At 33.3% G+C, this 12,612-nt stretch overlaps 2 protein-coding genes across 4 annotated transcripts in view; both read right to left on the minus strand.

The window, feature by feature from the left end:
- Positions 1-253: 253 nt before the first annotated feature.
- Positions 254-4,615, minus strand: LOC143906666 (uncharacterized). Of its 2 annotated transcripts, XM_077422931.1 has the most exons (7): positions 4,458-4,615; positions 2,861-3,502; positions 2,718-2,735; positions 1,929-2,255; positions 1,506-1,652; positions 1,268-1,415; positions 254-530 (listed from the first exon to the last, which is right to left on the minus strand). In XM_077422931.1, the coding sequence occupies exons 1-7, from the start codon at positions 4,519-4,521 to the stop codon at positions 380-382; spliced, it is 1,497 nt and encodes a 498-aa protein (XP_077279057.1). In that variant the 5' UTR covers positions 4,522-4,615; the 3' UTR covers positions 254-379. The 2 variants fall into 2 exon arrangements, with proteins under 2 accessions (XP_077279057.1, XP_077279109.1); XM_077422983.1 differs by lacking the exon at positions 1,929-2,255.
- Positions 4,616-10,039: 5,424 nt separating this feature from the next.
- LOC143905953 (FERM, ARHGEF and pleckstrin domain-containing protein 1) overlaps positions 10,040-12,612 on the minus strand; it is a 36,921-nt gene continuing 34,348 nt past the window's right edge. For both annotated transcript variants that reach the window (XM_077422074.1, XM_077422157.1), the window contains one exon: positions 10,040-12,588. In XM_077422074.1, coding sequence (XP_077278200.1) covers positions 12,513-12,588 — 76 coding nt within the window. In that variant the 3' untranslated portion in view covers positions 10,040-12,512. The remainder of the gene's footprint in view (positions 12,589-12,612) is intronic.

Consider the following 12,612-nt stretch of genomic DNA (forward strand, 5'->3'; position numbering starts at 1 on the left):
TTAATTTGACATCACTTCAAGAGATTTTCCAAGTCATTTAGAAATACGATGATAAATGGTCGGAAGTATTTCCGACGTCATTTGGACATTGGTCGCAGCGTTGATTGCCGAACGCAGAATAATGTTTTTTCTTTGATTGGGACCAGGATACATTAATCAAACATTCAGGAGAATGTTATATAATTCCATGGATTTACTTTAGACGTCACAACACGCTCGACGCTCAGGAAATAAATAAATCGTAGACTTTGAGTTGTTGTATTACGTTTATATCGAAATAGGTTTGTAATCACAGCTATGCATCTCCAGTCGTCGAGAAGATTTCTATCTAGCGGAGCAACAACCAATTTTCGAAATCGATGTGAAAGTTAGGCGCGGTTTACGCCGGAATTTTACCGGCTTTAACGGAGTAAGCACCTTTACCGCTACCGTCTATGTTCGCCGCGCTGCTGCTGTAAACTCCTTTGGCACCTTCGACGGTACCGCTCTGGCTCGTGCCTTCGTCGGTGTCACCGATGCGGGAGAATAGACTACAAATAAAATCGAACGATTATCAAAAAGTTAATGTGTATTATAAAGATGAGAATTGACTTGAAATGAGAATTTATTCCACATAATAAGCACTTCTAAATTTTGGATGACGACTCCAAGCATGTTTCTACTTTTTAACACTCTTTTTACTTTCTCATAGTTGCAGTAATATTAGTTTTATAGAAAAATAGGGCAACATTTTTTTAAATCATCAAAATGGACAAACTTTTTAATATTGAAAATTTTGTGTGCATAAAGTGCTTAAAAAAATAGTGATTAGCATTTGCTATTTGAACTCGCTTTTGTCGACTTTATGCCTCATCAATATTTGCTCAATAAATTACCATGTCTTGCCGATTTCCATAATCAACCGTAGGTTACGGAAACATTCGGTTTCACAAGAAACCTGTTCACCTTGAAATCTTCACTGTTGGGAAAACTTTAAGCGGACTGATTCACCGCATACAAAGTTCTGATATCATTACACGATTGTCGAATCATTGTAATTTTCTTTCTCGCAATATTCGAGGCCTCCAAACCCGAGATACTAATCTCAATGACAGATTGTCAAATTGGAAATCGATATTTTCTTCAGTCTTATTTTACGATTTTTTATGAAAAAAATCGAGATATCAACATAAATCGTTTTCAAGTCATAGGCAAGTGAAATTGGAAATTAATGAAATATTCCTTAAATATAGTATATACTTGTGTATAGTTTGTTGGCAATACATACTCTACTCCCGGTCCGTGACCGCCAAGACCCGTGTGACCTCCATATCCTCCCCCGTGACTTCCAGCACCGGCATTGGCGCTTGCACTAGCTTGGGCATTAGCACTACCACCCCCGTGGCCAATACCGCATCCTCCACTAGCACATCCACCTAAGACATGAGATTACAACATGATCAAATCCATCTATAACGATTAACATCGTCTAAATTGATATTAAATTTTTATTTAAATCATTTAACCTCCACTTCCGCCATGTCCAGCGTCTAATCCTCCTCCATGTCCACCTAAACCTCCTCCATAACCACCGCTTAAACCTCCTCCATGTCCACCTGAACCTCCTCCATATCCACCGCCAAGTCCAGGACCTCCGCCAAATCCTCCTCCACCTAATTTATCAGCATCAGCATTAGCTTAATCTTTCAATATACTTTTTCCAAGATTGCCATCACTATCTATGGCAAATTTACATAGAATTGTCTCAAAATTCGAAAAAGATATGAAGGTGCAAAAAATAAAATAATTTAAGTTTTCAGAATTATATTGGACAGGTCCATATTAAAATAACGAAAATATATAATTTAGAAAAAAGAAATATTTTGTATTTTAATTACAAAAATTCTACTGGCATAAACAGTTATATATATTTTCTAATGTTCACTTACTACTACCTCCAAAACCGCTGCCCGAACCGCCCGCGCCAGCACCACCGTAACCACCCGCGGTGCCATGGCTACTTCCACCGAAACCCCCGATACTACCACTACCCCCGTAACCACCTGCGCCTGTACTAGAACCAGTTCCGCCATAACCACCACCACTAGAACTACCATCACCTCCAAGGCCACTCCCGTGACCTCCGGAGCCACTTCCTACATGACTGCCAGCACCGGCGCTACTTCCACCGTAGCCGCCGGCGCTAGACCCACCATAACCACCTCCCAAACTTCCACTAATTTTACCAACTCCGCCTCCATCACCACCCTGGCCATCTAAAAATGTGTATAGTGCATAAAAACTCTCTATATTAAAAGGTTCCTACTAGATTGTGAGAAGTTATTATTTTTGTTATATTAGCAAAAGCTGTGAAAAAAAGCATTTGTCTTAAACTAACTACACCAAGTCTTTGATATTATCTTTGTTATATTATTATATCTTTTTTAATATTATCTCTCTATTTAGCATTTGCATATTTATATTTTATAAAAAGGGTTAATAAATTCTATTTAATTATGCGTGACTGTAACCGCTTATACTTATTTCTGTGTTAACTTTTAGACTACGTAAATTTTTTAGTGTATTTTTTTATGTGCTACTCTACTCTACTAAATTAGGATGCAAAAAAAGCGAAGTTAATATAAGTTTAAAATATTACTAAGTATTAACTTCTAATTATTATTACACGTATTATTCTCTATATACATGAAATTTAAATTTTTTTATTTTTAACTTACCAGGATAACCTCCGAGTCCTGAAAAAAATTGCGAAATATTAATTCTAAATAAAGTATATAAATGAAATATTTGATAGGTTGTAATAAAACAAATTGTTCTTGATTAAATTGTTCAAAATTAATCAAAATAAAGAATTAATTACCATATCCACCGCTACCGCCGTGTCCACCGCCAAATCCACCGCCACCTCCATGTCCGCCACCTCCATATCCGCCGCCACCTCCGTGTCCACCACCTCCGTATCCGCCTCCGTGTCCGTCACTGCCACTTCCATATCCACCATGACTACCGCCACTTCCGAATCCTCCATGGCTACCGCCGTCTCCGTATCCGCCGTGACTACCTCCGTCTCCGTATCCGCCGTGACCACCTCCGCTGTGGCCACCGCCTCCGAATCCACCGTGTCCACCGCCGCTACCGCCTCCAAAACCACCGTGGCCACCGCTGCTACCACCTCCAAAACCACCGTGCCCACCGCCTAAACCGCCGCCAGCATCGCCGTAACCTGCACCATGGCCACCCCCGAGTCCGCCATGTCCACCGCCACCCCCGTGACTACCGCCACCATATCCGCCGCTGCCACCGCCTCCATAACCACCATGACCACCGCCTCCGTATCCATCTGTCAGAGCCGAGGATTGTCCACCTGCTGAAGCACTGCCGATAGCTTGAGCATTAGATTTGGAGTAACTGCTACCACCAAATGAACCTGCGCTGGCCGAACTGCTAGCGCTGCTAGAAGATAAACCTCCGCTATAACGCCTCGAACGCAATAATTCGACTTCTGCAACAAATTAAAAAGATTGTTTCCTTATAACTAATTGTAAGTTAAACTTAACTTGAAGCAAAAGAATCACTGAAAAAATAACTTCTAATAATTAATCACAAACACTCAGAATTACATGTACCTAAAATATTCATATTTTTTTTATAAATCTTCCTCCTTAATTCATATTATAGACCAAAGATGTATAACTGTTTTAATGCCTACAAGAAATTAAAGTACATTTAAGAGAAATGTTCAATTATCTTAGATCAAAGTTCAAGTTCAAACTCAATTATCTACATACGATTGCAACAAATTTCGTATTCATAATAAAAATTTGTTATCGATTTCTCAGAAAAAATCTAAAACTTGCGACCGCTTCGTGTTTTTATATACGCTTTTCTACGATCAAGAAGCAATCGTAAAGCTGATGTCGTAGAATGTAAGGCACGCATTACACATTTACATATATTTATGAATGTTACGTCATGAGAAGATTATCGTAGTCTCACTAATGGTAAAATCTTGGAAACATAAATTGACATTTGCGTATTATATCTCATGGACTCTAAATATCAATTTTAAATCAGAATAATACGTATATCGTATTATTTATTATTTTACTGTTTAAGATTTTTCTCTTTGTTTTGTTATTCAAAATAAAATATAAGTATAATATATGCTGATTGAACACACACACACACACACACACATTAACTTTTTATGTTAGGATGAGAAATGATACACTTAAATATATATTTAAGCTTTTTTTTTATATATTCCTGACAAGAAAGTTTCTTTTTCTCTAACAACTACACTAACTAGTTTTAACTGTTTATTTTATAACAATACACTATTTCTCATTAAAACAATAAGGACGATAACGGAAGCGAAATATATCTTACAATAATTAGTATAAAACATGAGACTGTTGATGATGACAAGTTGATGTTACAAAACGAAAGCAACTTACCTCGTGCTTGGATACATGCTGCAAATAATAAGGCCAAAAGGCCGATCGTCCGATACTGCCACATGACGATATCTGGTTTCTATCCCGATCGGCCGCCAAGTCTTTATATCTTGTCTCCCACCCCAACCGCTCATTCCTTCCTAAAACACTGGCTGCTTCGTTGAACGCAGGTCGGATTGAGGAGCAATGAAAGCAAGAAAATGCGTTGGATGCGTGGCCAAGGTTAAGATAACCGGCGCTTATTATCGGGAATCCACCCAAGTCTGTTATCGTATCTTCTTGTGCTCCTGTTTCCGATCGACGTCGATGAATTTGGAACTTTGTAACAAAACACAATGTAAACGAATTTGTCTTTAAAAAGTATTTTAAGACAAACGGAATGAAATTATTGTAATTCTAAAAATAAATTGACCAAATGAACTCAGAATCGTATAGAAAAAGATGACGCCAAGTGTATTCAAATAAAAATTCTCTTGAGAATAATTTATGCTAAAACAATAATTTGTACCGCATAGATTGTATCTACCTTTTCAGAGAAATATGGAAAATAGAGGAGTTTTTCACTTTAGTTATTTATAGCAAAAATGTATTTGTTATACGATTTAAGTGAATGAGTTTCTAGAAGGCCAAAAGCAGTATGTCGGAATAAGAAATTTAATCACGATGTCGATCACAACGGCTAACACTAAGAGAGTTATATATAATAATAAAGACTGTCTCTTCCAATTTACTAAATTTTTTTCCAATATATCGTCGCGATTTATTATTGCTGTAAACATGATGTGCTAAATAGACTTTAAATATGTACTTGGTCATTGACATTGTCAATGGTTTAACGATTACCCGTTCAAACAGCTACAAGGTATGACACATCTAACAATAAAGCCGATAATGTAAAATATTTACGAAGGTCATTTGTAGCCTTCAGCTCGGATTTATCTCGATGAATCTTAATGTTATTTCACATATTTATCACTTGTGTCAATCGTTAATAATACGTAATAAGAGGTGTATATATTCACTTTGTCAATAATAATTGTGATTTTTCTATTTTCACAAATTATTGTATAAGGAAACAGATGTACAATCTCTCGAAAGAAAAGTTAAAAATATTAATATAGAGAATTTAGTATTGTTTTTAAAATTCTAATGTTTTATAATATCCGAGAATTATTGAACGAGTAATTATATGTGTATTTTAAACGTGCTAATGCAAAAGTATAAATACTAGGGACAAATTTTATCGATTACTTTAATCTAGGACTTGGAAATACATAGGCGATAGAGGAAACGGTTACAACGATTGATATTTATTACATGTTATGTAGTTCTAGAATAGAATAGATGTGGTATATGCATGACTAGTTCTGTGTCACTCACAAGGGAACGGTCGGAAGTGTCCCTACCCGATTTGGATGCGCTTTGGATATGTTGTAGAGCATCAAAAAACATTAGATACGTGTTTTTTTTAGCTGCGTATCTCGACGTTTAGGGGTTGAAACAACCCCTTGATGTGCTGTGGATATATTGTAGAGCATCAAAAAACAAATGTTACAATATATCCAAAGCACATCCAAATCGGTTGTTATTTTTAAGGGGTTGTTTCAACCCCTAAACGTCGAGATAAGCAGCAAAAAAAAATACGAGTCTAATATTTTTTGATGCTTAACAACATATCCAAAGCGCATCCAAATCGGGTAGGGACACTTCCGACCGTTCCCTTGTCAGTGTGTGGCACAAAATGCCTATGAGTCAATATTGAAAAAAATTATAATTCCCATTTTCCCGTAAGTTACAAGGCAAGAACAAAACGTAATTTCTTAATAATTGCTAATTTGCATTCTTAATGTATCCTTACTTCATTGCCCATCGAGGCGTATTATAAATATAATGAAGCAATTATGTTTATTTATAGATCTGTATTAATCACGATATGTGTATATAAAAAAAGAAAACAATGTTGTATTAACAGCATTAGTTTAAACTGTATTATATAATCTTGAAGTTAATAACAATATTAATAAAACAAATAAAAAACATTTTATTTTATAAAAAAATATGACATATTTGTTACATTAATATTATTATTGAATTATCAAGATTATATTTTCTCCCAGATAAATTCCCTGCATCTTTCTTTTCCATGTACATATGTGGTTCCATGAAATGCATATTCTGCGAAGAACAAATCAATAAGATGCGTTATGTAAATTAAAAAAATATATAGGAAATTTATAAGAAAAATATTAAATATAAAATGCAATTTTTTATATCCACGATAGATAAAATATTCTTATTATTTATGCTAAAAAGTCTATCATGGTTCTATTAGAACCGCAAATTTCTTGAAATTAATTTGTTTTTATCTCAGTTTTTATAAAACGCTATTCTCAGCAATTCCGTGACTTGCACTCTTGCACAGCATGAAGTAGCCATGAATTAATGTCTTAAATTAGGAAATATAATATTTTGCCTGAACAGTCTTTGGTTTTTTAGATTGTCATTTTCTGAGAATTTCGAACGCGTTGTGTTTTTACATTTTCACATCATTGCGATTAAATTAAACGGGGAAGTACATACAAGGAATCCTTTAATCGGCTTAAAAGATTAAAGCGACGCGTATAATCGAAATAGTCAAACGAGATAGTTCGTGGCGTCATCGGGGTAACTTTTTAATATTTTCTCGACGCAATGATTTATAACTTGCATACTTGGCACAAAATGAACGATACGCAAGAACAAATATTTATTTTATGAACTAATCTCACGATCGCTCGTCTGATTGTATAAGTTGTCGCTTATATAGATAAAAAAAAATTACGATTATTTCCACGTAATTTGAATTTCCGTATAATCCGTAAATAATAAAAAATTGGAATACAAAGATAAATAAATCATTTTGTGCAAGACGATTCTTAAAATGCATAATTATAAATTTTTTATCTATAACTAAAGAGTTATCCGCGTTTGTCGCTACGTCGCTTCGTGCATCCTAAGCATCCTAAGCAACTTGAGGAATATATGCTTCCTGCAAACTTGCTTTCACAAATGCGACAAGTTTCTTTTTTTACTATTTATAAATTTAATTTCGTCTCCCTGATTACAAAATATGTTCTTCCGTCGGAGATCGAATTTATTTAAGAGCATGGCAATTCCACTGCAATGAAGATTAAAGGAAACGCGTATCAGTATAAACAGCGACTACTTAATTAACGATAGATTTACAAATAAAAAGAAAAGTTCCGTTATCTAATTTTTTTAAAAGTCGATTTATTTGATAGCAGAACGAGGAAAGCTGGATGAGACAAACGACCTTCTTCTTGCAATAAACATTTCGGCCTCTATCCTGCGCGTCAGGTTTCAATGGTTATTCATGAGCACGTGAACGGCTCATTAAATCTCCGCTCGGCGATCCTCCACATTTGCTATGAGATCGTAATCACGGAAAGAAGCGCACTTACGATACCAAAACTCATTAAGTTCATTACTGACTCGTAGAGCGGACCAGAAACGTTTCAGCATATCTTATTACGCGAGCTGGCTTTTTTCTTTCTCACGCTTGACGCATTATACACGTGATTCACACCGCCACTATTGCGTATTTTCGATCGTGAAGCTACTTGTAAAGATAAACACGCAGGGATTATTATGACTTTTTATTTTCCTTACCTTGTTTATAGGTATCGTCTGTGCGGAAAGACCAACTCTCATGAATCGTCGTGGAAAGACGTTATTTCCCGAGAGAATATATACGGAGTGTTCCGCTACTGGATATCCTCTCGTAGTTTACGATCATATTACTTATTTTTTTCTTGGCAAAATTAAGAGAGATAGTTGAATATATAGTAATTACGTAATATGGAACCACGGTTAGAAAAACTAATTTTTTTATCTTATTTGCTTGAGACAAAAAAACGTTGCAAGAAAAATTCTGCTATGGCATTACATCGAAAGTAAAAGTCATTTAAACAATTTTGTATACAAAAAAATTATATAGTTATAAAATATGTCCAAATATTTTTTTCTCTTATGTAATTTTTATATCTGTATATAGGACATAATAGGCCAAATGCGGTGATAAAAGAAACTTTATACTCCAACAGTGGCGCGAAAAAAAATGTATACACTAACGGCAGTTGATTAAAAAATTCATACCCTAAAGTGTGGCGAGAGTAATAATTCATATCCCAAGTGCGGCGCGAAAAAAAATTCATACTCCAAGTGCGGCGCGAAAGAAAACCTTATATTCCAAAGGTGGCACGAAAAAAATTATATACACTAACACGGTTGATTAAAAAATTCGTACCCTAACGGCGGCGCGAAGAAAAATTTATACCCCAAGTGCAACGCGAATAAAAATTCATACTTCAAATGCGGCGCGAATAAAAATTTATACTCCAAGTGCGGTGAGAATAAAAGTTTATACCTCAAGTGCGGCATAAATAAAAATTCAAACCTGACTCTCGTAGAACGAACCAGAAATGTTTTAGCATACATTACGAACTGGTTTTTTGTTTCATGTTTGACTCATACACGCGATTTATGAGCAACGTGACGCCGCCGCCGTCGCGTATTTTCGATCGTATTTGTAAAGATATAAACTCGAGGCTACATTAGCAGGATCATTACTTTTTATTTTCTTTAATTTATCTTGTTATAGTATCATCCGTGCGGAAAGACCGCCTCTCACGAATCATCGTGAAGAGACGTTATTTCCTGAGAAATTAATCTTCATTTTTAATATACTCGACGCCACCGAATATCCTTTCGCAGTTTTACGCCGGTCGTATTATTATTATTTTTTTTTTGCGAAATTGAAAGAGATCGCCATTTATTACTTAAAATCGCACTTTCCAATATTTTTGGCATTCTCTATCCGAGAAAAAATTTTTTATATTTAATTATATAATAATATGTCCATACATGCTTTCTTTCTTTTGTATAATCGCTGTTCGTATAATAACAAAAATAATTAAAAAATGATTTAAAAAATAACTTCAATTTTTGCTCGTTTCTTCAAATTTTAATTTTAAAGAAACAAATTCAGTTCAACAGTAAAAACAAATTCAAATTCATCAACAGTGAAATTATTTCTTTAATTATATTTGTAATTCTTTTTTATTATTATATTCCTGTTTACAAGAACAGAGAGAGTGTGTAAGAGAAAGAAAACATATACGGTCACAATATTGATTTAATATATAATTTCAAATATTTATGCATATTTTTATACAAAAAATTTTTTTACCAGGTATTGACTTGCGTTCCATCTTAATGATTTGTCAACATAAGTAGAATCACAGTGCGTATTATATAAACATAGAAAACATATAAAGCAATTTAGCATGTAAATATTTTTTTGTAAATTTTGCTTTGCATAGTATATGTTAAATATACGTTCAAGGAAAACCATCGATGAATCAGTTTGATCGAGAATGATTCCGTAATGCTGCGGTACATATATTTTACGAGATTAATTAAAAAACGACCAATACGTACTGCCGACTTCGTAATTTCCATCTCTTTCTAATGTCTCCCAGAAAATAACTGTTATTATGAGTAAGAAAAAAATGTAGGCGCAATCGCACTGATATATGGTTTATTGCAGCAAAACATGATAATACATAATTATGATATTCACTTATTACATTCGCTTGTTTATCTTAGCTGCAAGAAATAATTTAAGGAAGATGTATTCGAAATTCGAAATATACAATGTAGGTGAAATAGATGGGCTATTTCTATACCGGAATCGACGGATTAAACCAAGAAGTAATTAACATCAAAAGATTGAAAAAATGGGTATACAGAGGATAAATCTGTTATGACAAACGCTACTTACTTATATAACTTACGCTCTGATATGAATTTGTCTAATGCACTTTAATCTGATTAGAATGTGATCTCGGTCTTTTCTACTTTCAACCTCATTGTTGAATCTAAACGTTACAATATCGCAACTTCTTATCATTGTAGATACATTATAAAATTGTCCTTTCGGAGTTGCACTCTTTGCGCTTAAAATGAGTCAAATATTTACGCTTTAATATGCTAATATTCGAGTTTGTCTTTATTTTATTTGCAAACGTATATGTATCAATTAAATTGTTGAACACTCAGAAAGCATTGTACATCAGACGCTTAACGAGGCAAAGATAATGGTTTGGGGACCAGTCTATGATTTACTTTTAACAAATTTCTACGCAGATATTTCATAGTGTCAGCTAAGTTTTCATTTTACTTACGGATTTCCAGTTTGGCAGTATATATATAACTAATTCTCTTTCCATGTTCTCTCTCTCTCTCTCTCTCTCTCTCTCTCTCTCTCTCTCTCTCTCTCTCTTTGATGTTATATAATGTCGGCCGAAATACGCAATACAATCAGGAAGTGTGATTCTGCGACTCAAAATAAACCGAAATGGTAGAATAAATTTTTTTCGAACAAGGACTCGTTTTCAAGAAGAAGGACTTGTATATTAATTATATGATCTAAATTATACAATAAACAACCTTCTCAAATTCGAAAGATGTCTTTTTAAATGTTATCTGACTAATAAAGAGTAATTCAATGAATCAATACATTCTCATCTTTTTTAGACTTTTATATAGTCTAAATACATTAAGCAAGCTTAACAATTAACTTAAGCTTAACTTAATGATTATTCGTCTCTTTGATTCATTATTCAGGCAGAGGTACAGCTTAAAAAGATTATAAACTCTGTTAATTAAATAGCCGCTCAACATAGAGATAATAAAAATATATTATATAGCTCATATATATAGCCATCTTATAAGAGAACTTCAAATCTCTCTTTTTGTGCAGAAACTATATCATAGATTGGTTCTAAAAAGCGCAATGGCACCATTTACTAAAACTCAGAAGCATTTTCTTAGATCTATGATTTATAACATAAATATTTTCCCATTTTATACATTTTGCTAATATGAATTAGATCACACAAAACATTAACAAAAATTATTGTCTTATTTGAAAATCATTATAAGCAAATTTGATTGTAAAATTGGTCCAATATTAATACCCATAATTTTTCGTGATTTTCATTGAGTTTCACTTACGTTATAACAGAATGTGACCCAAAAACGCGTTATTAGTGTAAATATATCTAGATATTATTCTAACACATTATGTATTTATATCCATTTTATACTGGATGATAATCGCGCTATAGCAATCAATTATTTTTAATGAGTAAATTATATAAAAAGAACATTTGTTCTTAAAAGGTAATATTCAAAAATATATTACTTAATATTGTATTGCTATGACACTACAACTTATCATCTGCGCGACTGTCGCTCAATAAAGAACTGATATAAAAAAAGTTTTATTAAAAAACTTCTAAACGCGAACAATTAATATTTGTGTAAATACCATATTTACATATTTTTCTATTTATACATATATACCTATAGATTTTCATCTCTTTCTTTTTCTACGAATAACATTTTCCATAAACTTGACATAATATCGAGATTCCAGTCACTCGTTTATACACATTGTAATGCCATTTTTTAAGTTTATATTAAAAACATAAATCACATATCAAAAAGTCCTGCGACTTGTATAAAAAAGTTCCTTTTTATATTTTCATCTCTAAATAATTTTCTATACTTTTCGTTATATTTTTATATATCACTTGTATATGATTTTTGTCTTCAAAATTATCAAGTTTTCTTTGGAAGAATGACTTAAGTCTGAAAACACAGTACTTAAAAATCATGATTAAATATTTAAGTAAATGCTTGCAATATTTCACTAGCAGAATAGTAGAGTAGAGTAATAGCTTAAGAGTAAAAAACAGTGTGATTGAAAATAAGTTGTTCTTCCAGAAAACTGTATATAATCATTTTTTATTAGACATACTATCCAAGATATCGCCAATTACGACTCTCTTTTGATTTCATACATATAAGAGCAAAGATTTAGATTTTCTCATTATATATCATTTTATAATCATACTTTGTAGCATGATTCCATAATCTTAATAATTACTTCTTCTTAACACAATTATTCCATTATTTCGTAGATTTCGTTTAGTACTCTTCTTTTCCATTCATACTAGCGGGTACATGACTCTGTTGAGTTGCACTTCGAATTACTTCAATCCACCTAAAGATAAAATTTATCATTGTA

The sequence above is a fragment of the Temnothorax americanus genome, unplaced genomic scaffold (assembly GCF_048541705.1).
Source record: "Temnothorax americanus isolate GAGA-0224 unplaced genomic scaffold, ASM4854170v1 Scaffold1, whole genome shotgun sequence".
Taxonomy (NCBI): Eukaryota; Metazoa; Arthropoda; class Insecta; order Hymenoptera; family Formicidae; genus Temnothorax; species Temnothorax americanus.